Source organism: Aplidium turbinatum, chromosome 10 (assembly GCF_918807975.1).
Source record: "Aplidium turbinatum chromosome 10, kaAplTurb1.1, whole genome shotgun sequence".
NCBI lineage: Eukaryota > Metazoa > Chordata > Ascidiacea > Aplousobranchia > Polyclinidae > Aplidium > Aplidium turbinatum.
Window position 1 is genome coordinate 11,944,950 of NC_137481.1, and position 14,262 is coordinate 11,959,211.

Consider the following 14,262-nt stretch of genomic DNA (forward strand, 5'->3'; position numbering starts at 1 on the left):
AAATTAATGCAGAATGTTACGTACAACGTCTTGAAATTGGGTCAGTTTAGTTTGCAGTCAAAGGAACCTAAAAATAGGTTGAAAACAACCAGGCGGCATTAGACTTACTTAAAGGCCATGGGATTTCGCTGATTGATCAAACTTCTTTCGAAATAAGTACAAAGAAAAGAGGTCATAATCTTGGCAAGATAGAGCGAGTCTGAAGGGATGAGAAGACTCATCTCCAGGCTGTACATCGCCAGAGCAGGCAGACGCAGAGTGGATTCATTCAAATGCAAAAACAGTCCTGTCAATTGTACGAGTTAGCAATTTACTTGAATGTCAAACAAGCAAAAATGAGGATAGCAAAATCTGTATCACAAATTATAGCAACCACCTCAATGTTGGTAAGTTCGAGGACAAGATTATTATAGTTTGATTAGTTCGGAAGACGCATGCCTGAAGTTAATAACAAGTCCACAAAACCGTTTGAAGTTTGACAGCGATGTGTTAAAGAACGATATTTGAGAACTACCCAGACAGCTAAATCCGTCATTTTTAGATCGATTCAACGAACGCAGACGTTGAATCCATGTATAAATGACATATTTTGCTGTCTGGGTAGTTTGCTGCAATAATCTTGAGATTTATTGCTGCAGAATAGCTTGCCTATTTCCGGAAGATGGTGACATCTTTTAATGTGCTTTGAGTCTTCACGAGATTCCAGTGAAGACACAAAAGCAGCAGCAAACTGTTGATAGAGGGTCTGCTGTTGTTTTCGTTCACGATAGCTAGCTTGACGTTCGTCTTCGGCCAATGTAGCTTCTTCGCAGCGAACAAAGTCGTAAACCAAACGTCCCTGGCTTTCACCATCTGCCTCACGACCTGCACCATTGGCAGGGATACTTATCCGACCAGACCTAAAAACGCAAACGTCACTAAGACTAAGCATGTTGCTGCCGTTGTTCCTGAAAAGGCTAGTCCTTCTTGATAACACTGTTTTAAAATTTGAATCAGTTCAACGTTGATTCCACAGGTTCAATTGCTACACATTCTGTCCTACAGATTTACAATTGGTGCCAGTGGCCCAGTTGACAGTCACACGATGCAGACGACACAATGATTGTGTTATTATTTTTGTTTGACATGTTTTTGTTTGATATATTGTTTAACTGAAATTACAAATGTTTGTACTTTATTTAGTCAAAGAGTTGCTATGAATCAACTAAATTCGATTCACTGATTTCACTATAGCTCGGTTGCTGAAAATGTTGCGTGAACTGCTAAGTTTTGTGTAAAATAATTGAAAGCAATTGAAATCGAATTACCGCATCGTAGAACTTCCTTCGTCTGCCAAAGTTGCAAATCTTCCATTAGATGTTTTAGCAATGGTAGCATTCTCTCTAATTCCTCTGAAAATTCGTGAAACTCGTATTTAGTAAAAATCCAATTCTCATATCTTATGCTTATACATGATGTCTATATAAAGTCTATTGAGATATCTTCAAGGTCACAATGTTCATAAAAGACCAGCAGCGCCGAGGCATAGCCATTAGGGTGGATCAAAAAAAACGAATTTTTGAGTTCAGCTTAGTGCATCTGCCAAAAGATGCAGTTTGGGCTATCTTTTACATTGGTACTTGAAAAAACATTTTTTGACCCCGTTTGACCCCTATCCAAGAGCGCTCTAGTGGCCGCCAAGGCAAAAATCGTTAAATTAGCCATAATACTTTTTCTAGTGGGTGCAGGCTAATGATTTTGGTGTCTAACCCCACTAAATCAAGTCTTAGGAAGTCACTTCTGCAGTCTAAAATGATGCATGGGCAGCCAAAATTGCATAATGACATTTTTGCTCTAAAAAAGGCATTTTATGGGAAAGAAATGGCATTTTTAGATATTTTGGGCAGTTTTATGGATGAAATACTAAAAAAAGTGTAACCTAGGTAAAACACACGAGGATGTGACCATTTATGTGCAAACTGGCCTCTAGTCCAATGAGGTGGTTGAGGTGATATGAGGTCCAATAGACTACAGAAGCATACGATAGTGCAGCTGCATGCCGCATATATATTTATTTGATAGTGTAAACTTAACTATTGCATTTATTACAGCTTTAGATATTGTTTATTTCAATGTTTGTAAGTATCTGATCACACTTAACTTAATTGAGTTTATATAATGTTTAATAGAGGCAAAACTTGCATTTGGCTTCTGAATAAGCATCCCATTGAACACATCCTGGGTAGTGTGCACTCAACCCCTTTGTTTTTTACTTTTTTTTGTACTATTGACTTGTAGATTTGTGAGATTGTTCCACTAGCCAAGAATCTTTGCTGGTCCAAAAATCAGTAGAATTGGGGCACGTTTATGTGGGCCACCATCCCATTCAAATTTTTAGGTTTGCCATTAAGTAAATATTGAATTACCGGTATTTTCACGCTTCTCAATAGAATTTGTATGTTTCAACAAAATAATATGCATAAAACTTTTGCCTGTTCGACTATCTATCGTACAGGGAATTAAAAGAACATGCTTGTCTATACGAGTTGTCTGTGAATTCACATTTTTCACGCGTTGGAATACGGTAGCTAAAAATACAACTCCAGTGAGCGGAAGTGGTCTAAAATTCTAATTTCACACTCGAAATAGATCAAATACCATAGAAAGTTACCAATATAGGCTAGTAAGTTTGCTACATGAAAGCCTGGTATTGAATCTGTATGTATACAGTAACTGTAAACTTTTACTAACACATTTTGTCACAGAAGGCAATGTGATCGACTAGTCTAATCTGTGCAAGAGGATATTAGTTTTTTTCCTTTCTCAAACTAGGTGTGTCTTTTCTGTTAGCTTCCACTATTTGTGAAGTGTTTTGATAGTGTTCCTCGTTTCTGGCACAATGTAGGTGATCGGTGCTCAGTTTAACTCCATGTTCAGCCACATTGTAAACAGCTTTCTGGTACGACTCTGATTCAGACCATTTCTCTACTGATAAAGGAAGAAAATCATCATTTATCTCTAAAACAGAGAAAAAGAACCGAGTGTCCTTTGTGATAAAATCTGTCAGTTTTGATTCCAGATTGATTTCTGATGGAAAACGTGGTCCGTAGCTGGCCAGTGCCAAACCGATCTGCTGGTGTAAAAACAGGATCTGTAGGTTTTACATGTATAAGTTCATCAGCCATCTGATGTTTACCTCTTCCTGAACTTCAGAGCTGAACAGTGCCAGTCCAGTGGTACCATCTCAGCAGAGAGATACCAAAATTGACGTTTGAAGCTACGTTCAGCAGCATCTGATATCAACTTATGCACTGCTCCATATCTGAGAATGTTCTTGTACATAGTCAAACGGTTCCAAGGAGCATCTACAGCAACACTACACCGAAACCAATATATACAGTAGACGAGGGAAATAAAATTCATGAGATCTTTCAGTTTAGCCACTTGTGAACCTGATGTGATAGTTCCCTTAGGTAACTTAGCTATTTGATTTTCCAGTAGCACCAATTAATAGGAATGAATCAATTTGGCCATCCATCTGGCCTTGTGTGTGGCCCCAGAACGGTAGAATTTCACATTTTGTAGACCAGGACTGATATAAGCAATGCACATTGCACAAGTTCATAAGTTATTTATAGTCGCCTCAAATGAACTTGTATTTGCTTTGTGCAAGTTGAACAACGTCATCTTTGAGGTTCTGAATGAGATCGTGTGTTGTTACTGGAAAGCTGTTGATATCCAGTGTACTTAGAAGTTAGCCACTGTGGAATAGAACCCCAGTTATTGCGGAGTCTCATGAAGATGCTCATTTCTGGTTATTTTAAAACCTCTAGCTTCAAATCTTCAAAGATACATGACACAACGATTTCACCAAAGTGATGCAAACAACCTGACCAGAGAAGTTCCTTATTTTAAGAGCTACAGTAAAAGCAGTTTTTGCGTTTCTTTTTTTAGAGTGTTTTTGTCGTTTTTCTGCACTAAGAATCCTACTTTCTTTCCTTCTGACTCGTGCGAATAAAATAGAGTCAAATCCGGCTATTGTGGCTGTCCTGTCTGTCATCATTCCTTTTAAGAATGATATGTCTGCAGGACTTGATATAAGCTCCTCAACAAAACACTAACATACTGATTTCGCCTGAACCCGTTGTCATGCATTTTGTGTCCATTACTGTAATGCTATGGATAATTGGATGCACAAATTAAAGGCAACATTTTTGCAATTAACTTCATACGGTAATTGTTTGCTTTTATATGTTTGCTTCAGTGTATTAACAGCAATACCTTTAGAAGCATTATGAATTTGTTTTTCTTTGCCCTTTTTTAAAAAAAACAATAAATTTCCAACTGTTTCAAGCATTTTTGCTGAATAAAGGCTCTGATGTCATTTTGCTAGCCCATAGATGATTTTAGACTGCAGAAATGACTTCCCTCAGAGACTTGATTTAGTGGGGATAGACACCAAAACCACTAGCCTGCACCCACTAGAAAAAAAATTATAGTCAATTTAAGGAATTTTGCCTCGGCGGTCACTAGAGAGCTCTTGGATAGGGGTCAAACGGGGTCAAAAAATGTTTTTTTAAGTACCAATGTAAAAGATAGCCCAAACTGCATCTTTTGGCAGATGCACTAAGCTGAACCTAAAAATTCGTTTTTTTTGATCCACCCTAATAGCCATCTGGTTTAGTGAAGTTACTTATGCAAACGAGATTGGTGAAAACTGAATGACTAGGCTACTTCAGGCCGAGTTTTACTTTCAACAGAGAAACTCAAACATCTCACATCAAAAGGTAAGTAAACAATTTCAAATAAATTCTAAATATCGCATACAAGTCCAAATAAACCCGTAAGTCTGATTTCAAAACAAAAGCTTCAATATTTATTTTTAGAATGGTTCCTGATTGCTATATTTGCTAATTTGATGATATCAAGTTGGTTATAATGAGAAACAGAAATATGTTTTCACCATTGTTTCACCCACAAGAACAACAAAGCATGGTAGTGTAAGATCGTAGGGACATCGACTTACTTTTTAAGAAGTGCAAGTTTTCCTTCAAACAACATCTCTAAGCGCTTCGCTTTTTTAGAAATAGGATGTTCCGTAGTATTGTATCTATTAAATAAGACTTTGTTTGATTAAGTTTGAAAGTCTGAAACAAGCAAGATGTACCTATAAAGTCACTTAAATAGGCAAAGAAGAATGAACTAAGTTTTGTAATCACAAATTTACAGATATCAATAATTCCTGATAAGTACTACAGTACTACCCATAAACTATTTTAATTAAAAGCTGCTGCTGACTAGGGGGTAAGGAAAGCTAAGCTAACAAAGCCAGTGGTAGCAAATACAAATTAGTAGCCTATGAGCTTACCGATAACAATTTTCAACCATGATACGAAAGTCTCTGGCAAACTCAGCAAAACTGGAATATTCTTTATCATCAAACTTTTCCAAAATTTTATTCAGCCACATTGGCTCTTTTATCTTCGTGTGGTAATCCCATAATCCCAATCCTTCAGCATCAACCACATCCATGAACGGCCAACATGTTGTTCTGAAAATGTAAAACTTATCTTGTGAAGGAAAACAAAAGCATACCGTAAGCTTTCTCATTCTAGAACTATAAGATTCTCATTTTTACATAGATTAAAAGTATTGGACTTTTACTTACTGTAGATTACGGTATGCTTTTTGTACCGTATTGCAGATATAAAGTAATTCTTCTTGAGGACACAATTATGTGTCGAAAATTTAAATCATATTATATTTCTTTTTGTAATAAAATGTGTTAAACCTGTTGCAAAGTTACTTTGTTTTGCATGTTTAATTGTTTATGGTTCAACAAAGCAAACTCACTATTAAAGCTTTATAAAACTTTTCATACTATGATAAACATCTGTGGTAACTCTAGCCTCTGAGGCTATGGTTACCCAGTGACCTAAGCATGAGCTTGCCTTCTTCCTTCGTCATTTTTTTAACATCAAAGAAAACATGATTTGATTACTTCTCTATTTTCTATTAAGTTAGTTGGCATATCCACAAAGTATGTGTGCAAAGTTCCATCAGACTTGGGCATAGGCGTCGATTTTTTCTAAGAAGAGAGGAATTCTGGGTGGGCGAGAGTTTTCAAACAGATTTCATTGAATGTGTATGTTTGCAAATTCGCAATGGTTCAGTCTTCGATATGAGCATATTTTTACTTCGGCAAAAACGTTGCCGAGGCCAAACGGCAAAATTTGAAATTGCCTCGGCAATTACTGGGAATATTTAGTAGGAAAAGATTGTACAAAAACATGTAAAACGAGAAGCGAAAAATATACTAGAGTAGTCTATTACGAACGCATTGTTTGATTTGTTGTGATGTAACTAATAATACCAAAAGTAGTGATAAAGCGAGCAGCGCGATACGCACGCTGTTACCGTAATTCACGTTAAAAAATTCACGGGGAGGGGAAAGTAAGTTAATTTTAGGTTGATTCAACGTTCGAGTCAGCGCAAATCGATTTAATTTTTCCGGCGGGTTATATTGCGTAACAACAATGCCCAATAAGAAATTTACGTTTGTTTTACATTAATTCGACATGTAGCGACGTTGAATTATCATAAAATAACGTTATTTGCTCAACCAGGTACAAGTAACATATTAATAGCTCCCTGCGAGAAGATCGCCTCAATTTATGTAAGCTTATAAGCCAACATAATTTCGGCGCAATTGGGACACTGCGAGCAACACAAAGTCTGTTTGATGAACTATAGTCAGAATCGGTATCATCAGATGCTGTATCAGCTGAACGAGATAACGGAAAGCGAGGCGCAGCAAGGAGTAGATGCTTACAATAATTTGACGTCTACTGGAGTTAAATCAATGCAAATAGGGTGATATTTTTATAAAAGATTCTCCCAGCTGGGCACGTGTCTAAGCGCCGGCGAAGTAGGAAGTAACCCAAATAAAACATCCAGCAATAGTAAAATTGAATCAACCTCCTAGTCTGGTGTAGTCCAAGAAAATTAGTTTTTGCTTGTAATCTTGTGGTCCTTACAATCACCTCGGCAATTGCAGACGCTAATTTCGAAAAGTGTGGTTAGTCTTTCTCACAAAGACTGCGTTTAGCGTCGCTGCAGCAATTAAGCTTTAATAGGTTGGATGTTTTCTTTCTTGCATCTTGCGATCCTATGAGCGCTGCTAAACCAAACAAACTTCTTTTATGTTTTCGTTTGCGACCTAAAAAGCGCGTGACTCGTGACCTGTTATCTTTAAAGTGGCGCCTTCGGATTTGCCGCATTTTCATTTGTAAACGCGATTGTTGTAGTACGTCTTTAGTTTGTATCGGTTATTTTATTGTCATGTTCATTATCATATCATATTCACATTCTCTTACGCTGACCGGGAACTGAAGTTTGATTGTGACGTAACGAAGAATTGCCAGCTGTTTGGCAGTTGCCGTAGCAACAACAATGCAGTGAGTACCGCTTTTTTTTCCACGCATCGTTGTTGCGGAATTGCTTTGTTCTGTCGGATACCTAGTGAGAGACATAGCGTAAAACAAGAAGTTGCGCTGCAGTTGGTTGGATAGTCCAGCGTTTAAGAAAAACGGAAATAATTGTAACGAACACTTTATAAGTAGGGTTGGGCAAACAACATGACTTTTTTTACAAGGAGTGTTTTTTATGGCCATTTTCACGCTGATCACGTCTCCGTTGAAATTTTTGACTTAGGATGATGTCTTAGGTTGCTAAAATGCAAAAATTCAAAATGGCCGCCAAATTCATGCATTTTTCAGATAAAATTTGATAATTATGTCTTACTAGGCTGGGTTTTTTTTTTGCTCATTTATCGGTCATTGACCGATTTTTTAGCAGAATGTCCGAAAAAAATATAGTCAATTCGGTCAAAATGTCTGAAAAAATATATAGTCAATTGACTATATATGACCAAAAATGACTAAAAATGATCGAAATAAATAAAATTGACCGAATTTTTTCAAGTCATTTCGGACAAATGAACGAAAAGTCTCAGCGAAAAAAAAACCCAGTTACTAGGTCATGTAATATGTCATTTTTTATGTTTTTAGGGTCACTGATATCGAATATGAGGTCAAAACAGTGATAGCCTACATAATAGCTTATATCAGTTATAGCTAAAACTGTGTATTTTTTATGGAAAAATACTTACTTTTTAATTTCAGAACCATTTTTGAGTTGATTAATCAACTATATCCTTTGTTTTTGATGTTGTACGTTTTTTGTGTCATTACAGATAATCAACAGTGATGTCTGAAACTAGTTATATACTTAATACACGAAGTGACTTTGTGAAAAAAGCGTTGTATGGGATGGTTTACCATGAGGAACCTGAAATAAAGACGTTGAGTAAATTACCCGATGGAAGATACATCCTCGGTCGCATGTTAAATGTATGCAAAACAAAGAAAGGACAAAAACAACTAACACTAGTAGATAGCAGCAAAATAGTTTCAACTGAACTTTGCAAAGATTGGGTGGAAAAGAACGTATACCCAGAGCATGAAAGCGTGGTATCCAAAAAGATCAAAAAGGATTATGAACTTCTCAGAAATTTGTGCAAACAAGATAACAATACAAGGTACAAGAAAACGGATGCGTGGATTAGTAAAGCAATAAGTTTTAATGAGAGAATGACTAAAAATGCATACGATGTTCGAACAAAAAACAGCGACTATCAAGCGAAATTAGAGAAGCAGTTTGGAGTAAAAATGACTCCAGAAGATGAAGAATTCTACCGTGATAACTGCTTTGGAAGTTATAAAGCTATTTGTCTATCTACTGTTTCAAGTTCCTGGCGAAAACAAAAGCACCGACAAGATACACGCCAATTATCAGCTGAGAAGAAAAGAAGAGAAATGAAATCTTCTACAATGCGAAAAATGGAGGGTGGGAAGTTGCAGTATGAGGAATCATTGTCTCTGGCTGATGGCGAAAATCAATCAATCATGATCAGCGATAAGCAGAAACAAGATGTGGAATTTTCAATGGATAATCTGAACTTTCGTACGTCTTCATCTTTTTCCATCACTACCCGTAGTAAGAAATCGTCCAGTTTACTTGATACTCTGGACAGTGTCAAAGACTTCTACAGTGATCGTTTCCCAAAAGTCAAAGTCAGAGAAAGTCGCAATAAACTCAACGAAAAAATAGTGCGATGTACAATGCAATGTTTCTCGGATTATAAAGTGAGTGCTGCAGATTTAGCGGGTACAATAGTACAAACTGCTAACTTGATATTTGATCAAAACTGGGATTTGAGCACTGAAGAAAATGAAGAAGATGATGATGAATCAGATTCTGAAAGCCAAGAACTAATCTCTTCGCTTCCAAGCGGAAGCTCCGAAGCCGAGACACTTGCACAAAAACGACGAAAATGTACCAAAGATTTGACCTTTGTTTTTCCAAGTAGGAGAACTCTCAACAGGTATTTGGAGGATGCCTCACATATGAATTTGGAGATGGTCGCTAATATACTTCTAGAGAAAGAAGACAGTGTTGTAACTGTCGGCCTCGATGACACTACTAAAGCGGCCGGCCATCGGTTGTATGATGTAAAGGCCGACCACATTACAATATCGGGACCCAGTCGTGACAGACGTACCATGACTACTAGGGTGCGGCTGATGCCCCGTAAAATTTAAAACTTGATTGTAGCAACCCTAACTTTTTTTTGGAAGTGAGGCTTGGTCTACAAAGCTTAAATATGAAGTTTCAGCAAAATTGAATAAGGTCTAGGGGGTCCAGATTGCAATCAAACTTTTATAGGATTATCGATTTTCCCAAATTTCAATTTTGACATTAAATTGAGTGATTTATGTTTAAAAAAAAATTTGAGTGATTTTTGTATATTCATTGCTCATGTGATACCAGCTAATTTTTTGTAAATTATTGCAAATTATAGTTTTTATGCTGTGAACAGAAGCTTAGGTTTCACTTAAAACAAGTGTGTCAATTTAGGGGTAATTTTGCATACTTTGTGCAATGGAATTTCTGAAATTTTTGCAGAATTATGGCAAACGTTCTAAGTTTAGGCAAAATCTGTGAAACATACTTTGCAAAAAGTTTCAAAAATGGTGTCTTTGGATTGCAAATTCTTTGAATGAATACCCTGTTCAGAACATACCATATTTGACACTAGAAAATCAGTGTTTTATACTTTTAATGCCGTTTACCACAGCGCTGTGTAGGCTTTAACCATAATAAATTTAATATAAACACTCCTTTATTGCTTTTGAGTTAAACTTTAGATATTACGAAGTGACATTCTAACATTTGTATTTCAGTACTCTATAATACATAAAAGCATATCATTTCACCACAGGTTTTCACCTTAAAAAGAATTACTTCACCCACATGGTGCCTACACGCAGCCTAAAGTAAGGGGCGACCTATATCTTCTTGAAGTTGTATACAAGCACCAGTTTTAATGCCCTGTATTACAGCTTGTTGTGTCAAAATCAAGAGATGTAACAAAATCTTTGCAATTCCAATCTTCAAGCAACTGCATAGTAACTTTGGACACATGTGCTCCAGCTGTTTCTGTTGAATGGGTTGGAATTATTGGAACACCCAACAATTTAATGCCACCGATGCCAGATATCAAAACTCGGAGATTTTCATCTTGCTTCTACTTGCTGGTTAAAGTCTCCAGAAGCTTTCCATCCCAATGTACAGCACCAACAGCAGGTGGTGACCATGCGGAGAGCATTTTTTATGAGATATGTTGCGCTGTTTCAACTCTGTGTCTGTGTGACTGAGATGGATGGAGATGTAGCTTCAAAGCATCTCCAGAACAGGCTTGAACCATAGAATGGAGAGTAAGAGATAAGGCAGTTGGTGTAATGCTGTTTCTGATTGCTGCAGAGACTAATCCTGGAGATTTCATTATGTCATGAGAAATGAACATGGCTGTTCCTGTTTTTGATCTTCTATCATGAGAGTGTTTTTCCTCTACCTCACAAATCATTGAATATGTGCATGGCTCGTTGTCCACGTCATCCTCATCCTCAGCTTCTAAATGAATAGCATTATTTATGCCATTAACTCGGGTCTCCTCCTTTGGCGGCTTTGCTACTCGTCTATCTTGTTGTTGTGGCCTGGTACTGATCTTTTTAACTTTTGCTTCTAACACTTTATCTTTTCCAGCCATACTTGCTTCCCGGTTGCCTTGTATACTGATAAGGAATAGCATGTCTTCTTCATTGCTATTTTTTTCATTACATTGCGTGGCCAGAAAGGAAAGGTTTTGCTAAGCTTTTTCTGAAATTCTTGTATATATATTTTTAGTGGTTTGCCTTTGTCTCTCTTAATCTTCATTTGAAATTCTTGCTTGTAAAAAGAAATTATTTTTTTCTGACATTTTTTGCTTTGCAACTGTAGAAATGTTAGCTCACAAGTAGGCTAAAACGTAAAAACTTGCTCAACTGTACTGTAATTACCTGCCTTCCTGATAAAATTGTTTGAATTAATTTGAAAATCACTTGCTTGTAGGTTGGTAACTTGCTACGTTTGATACCTTGATCTGCTTTTGTGGTAACCGTAGCGAGTAGAACATACCGAGGGTCATGTTGTGCATAAGAAGACATAGCCTAGCAAACTTTTTTTCGATTAAATAGCCTACCAACTGAATACAAACTACACGTATTGATTCTGGACTGCATTCTGCAATTGATAAATATGATTCTATGCATGTTTCACCACAAAGCATACTAAATGTCTAAGGTAATTCACCATTCCTAAGTTGTCACAATTAAAATGGTTAGGAGCCTTGTCTTGATATAGGAGAAGTGCTCTGTAACGACTCCTTACATTTAACCTTATTTATTCTGAACCTGGGAACAATGCCTTAGAAATGATCTGCACTTACTAGACTGAAACTGGAGGTATTTGACTGAGCTAAACAGTGGTAAGTCATTTTGAAGGTATTATGACATCACATAGGCATGTTTTCACTTTTAGCGATTCTCAAGGGAAAGCTGACAATAGTGACCAGGAAGATTTCAGTCACTCACATTTAATAAAAGTTGTGTATTGTACTGGCTAATAGTAATACACAGACTATGTTGATGATGATGGCGTATGAGCGATGTTTCCAGGCTAGATTGGAGGGCAGGAAATCTTCAGCCACTCAGCAGTCTCGTCGTCCAGGATTCTCAGACCATGCGCACCGTGTGGAGGCCGGTGGATTAGGCAGTGGTGGATGACATGGTCTGCGGTCTGTTCCGTGGCACCACACTCGCATTCTGATGAAGGAGCCAGGCCCCACTTGTGCATGTCCGAACGAAAGCGGCCGACGCCAGTTCGCAGGCGGTTAAGCCTGACCCACGCAAGCCTTGCGAGGGACATCCCTGGTGGACGGGGATCGGCGTCGGGTATGAAGTCACGGAGCGTGGAGGTGTGATTTTGCCACTCCGTGTTCCACATGTGGTTCGTCCAGTGTGCCGCACTTAAATCAAGTTCTTCTGCGTTCTTAAGGAGTTGTTGTGCGGCAGGCACAAAGGGGCGTCTTGATTTCAACCGCTGCTTTATAGGTGGTGGTCTCTTGAGTGTTGCATGGAGGAGATGGTTGGGGTCCAAAGCGCGGCGAGCGAGAGAAATCGTGGCTCCTTTACGGCGTAGCTCAGCGGGTTGGATGCCTGCTAGGATGGGTAGACAGTCCGTTGGAGTGGGACGCAGGCATCCAGTCACAGTACGCAGTGAGTCGTTGATGGCGGTATCAATCTGGTGGGTGTGAGAACTACGACACCAGACCGGCGCGCAGTACTCAGCGGTGGAATGAACAAGGGCTAGGGTAGCTGTACGAAGAGTTTTAGCACCAGCTCCCCAGCCGGAACCCGCCAATCGCCTCAAAAGTGCGACACGTGTAGATAGTTTTTTGCGCAGTGACTTCAAGTGCCGGCGGTACGTGAGTGACCTGTCCAGGGTTATGCCGAGGTATGTAGGTTCGGCACAGTAGGGCAGGCGTTCCCCATCAATCTTGATGTTTATCTCACGCTGTGCCTCCCGGTTGTTAAGGTGGAAGGCCGCCGACACTGTCTTTGACTTGCTGAGCTGTAGCTTCCATTTCTGGAGGTACGCTGATAGTGTTTGCATGTCTTGGCTGAGGTTCCTCTCCACTGACTGCCAGTTTCCTGCTGAGTGCAGGAGTGCCAGGTCGTCTGCGTAAGCATATTTCCTGGAGATGGTGGGGGGCAAGTCGTAGGTGTAGGCTATATGTTGAACAGGAGAGGAGCCAAGACTGAGCCCTGTGGGACGCCGTTTTTAAGTCGGCGTAGTCTGCTTTGACGACCGCTACCGGTTGTGAGGGTAAAACTGCGGTTTTGCACAAGTTCCATCATCATATGGACCATGTGTCTGTCAGGGAGCAGACGGAGTAACTTGCAGGTAAGGCCGCTATGCCATACGGTGTCATAGGCAGCCGTGAGATCAACAAACACGGCGCCAGCCTTCTTCTTAGCCGAGAAGCTGTCCTCAATGTCTTGGGTCATAAGTGTGACCTGATCTACGGTTGATCGTCCGTGTCGGAAACCAGCTTGTTCACGAGGGAGCTGCGGATCTATTATTGGTTCGACACGGGCGTAGATGAGTCTCTCGAGGATCTTGAAGGGGATGCAGAGCAGTGAGATTGGACGGTAACTCTTCGGGTCCCCTGGGGGCTTCTTCGGCTTAGGGACTGCAACCACAAGGGCTCTTCTCCAGATTCTGGGAATTCTCAGGTGGCGCAAACAGCAGGAAAGGAAGTCTTTTAACCAGGACTTTAAGGAGGCAGCAGCATGGAGTATCAACTCCGGGCATAGGTGGTCAGGGCCCGGGGCTTTACCTGGCTTTATGTGCTGGAGGGCGGCGGAAAATTCTTCCGGGATGAACTCACCCGAGATGTTGTCCCCGTCTGGGGTTGTTACCCTCCAGAGGTCCGTCATTTCTTGCAAGACGGATCTATCGGATTCACAGTCTCTCGATTTGTATTTCCCGTTCTCCACAAGTTGTGAGGCGATGGAATTTGCTGAAACGGGACATTGTTGACGAGAGGCACGTGATCTGATCTGCCATGTTGTCCTACTACTTAATACTTGCATTCTCCAGCAATTACATATCAAGCATATTTTGCAATAGGTTGTCACGTAACTTCTCAAGTTAGTGTTTGGCTGTCTGCTTGTAAAACCTTACTTGTTAAAAAATAGTATGGAACATAATAATAGCCTACTGTGTGAAACATTGCAACTGTGGAGCATAAATCACCTTAAATACAGCATTTACCCTGAT

At 39.3% G+C, this 14,262-nt stretch overlaps 1 protein-coding gene across 1 annotated transcript in view; it reads right to left on the minus strand.

Annotated features, from left to right (window-relative positions):
• Positions 1 to 14,262, minus strand: part of LOC145778656 (uncharacterized) — a 37,514-nt gene that overhangs the window by 8,142 nt on the left and 15,110 nt on the right. Inside the window, exons 2-6 of the mRNA XM_082590192.1 lie at positions 5,348 to 5,530; positions 5,006 to 5,089; positions 1,308 to 1,391; positions 649 to 899; positions 109 to 286 (exon numbers count right to left, since the gene is read on the minus strand). Of these exons, the coding sequence (XP_082446318.1) occupies positions 109 to 286; positions 649 to 899; positions 1,308 to 1,391; positions 5,006 to 5,089; positions 5,348 to 5,530 (780 nt within the window). The remainder of the gene's footprint in view (positions 1 to 108; positions 287 to 648; positions 900 to 1,307; positions 1,392 to 5,005; positions 5,090 to 5,347; positions 5,531 to 14,262) is intronic.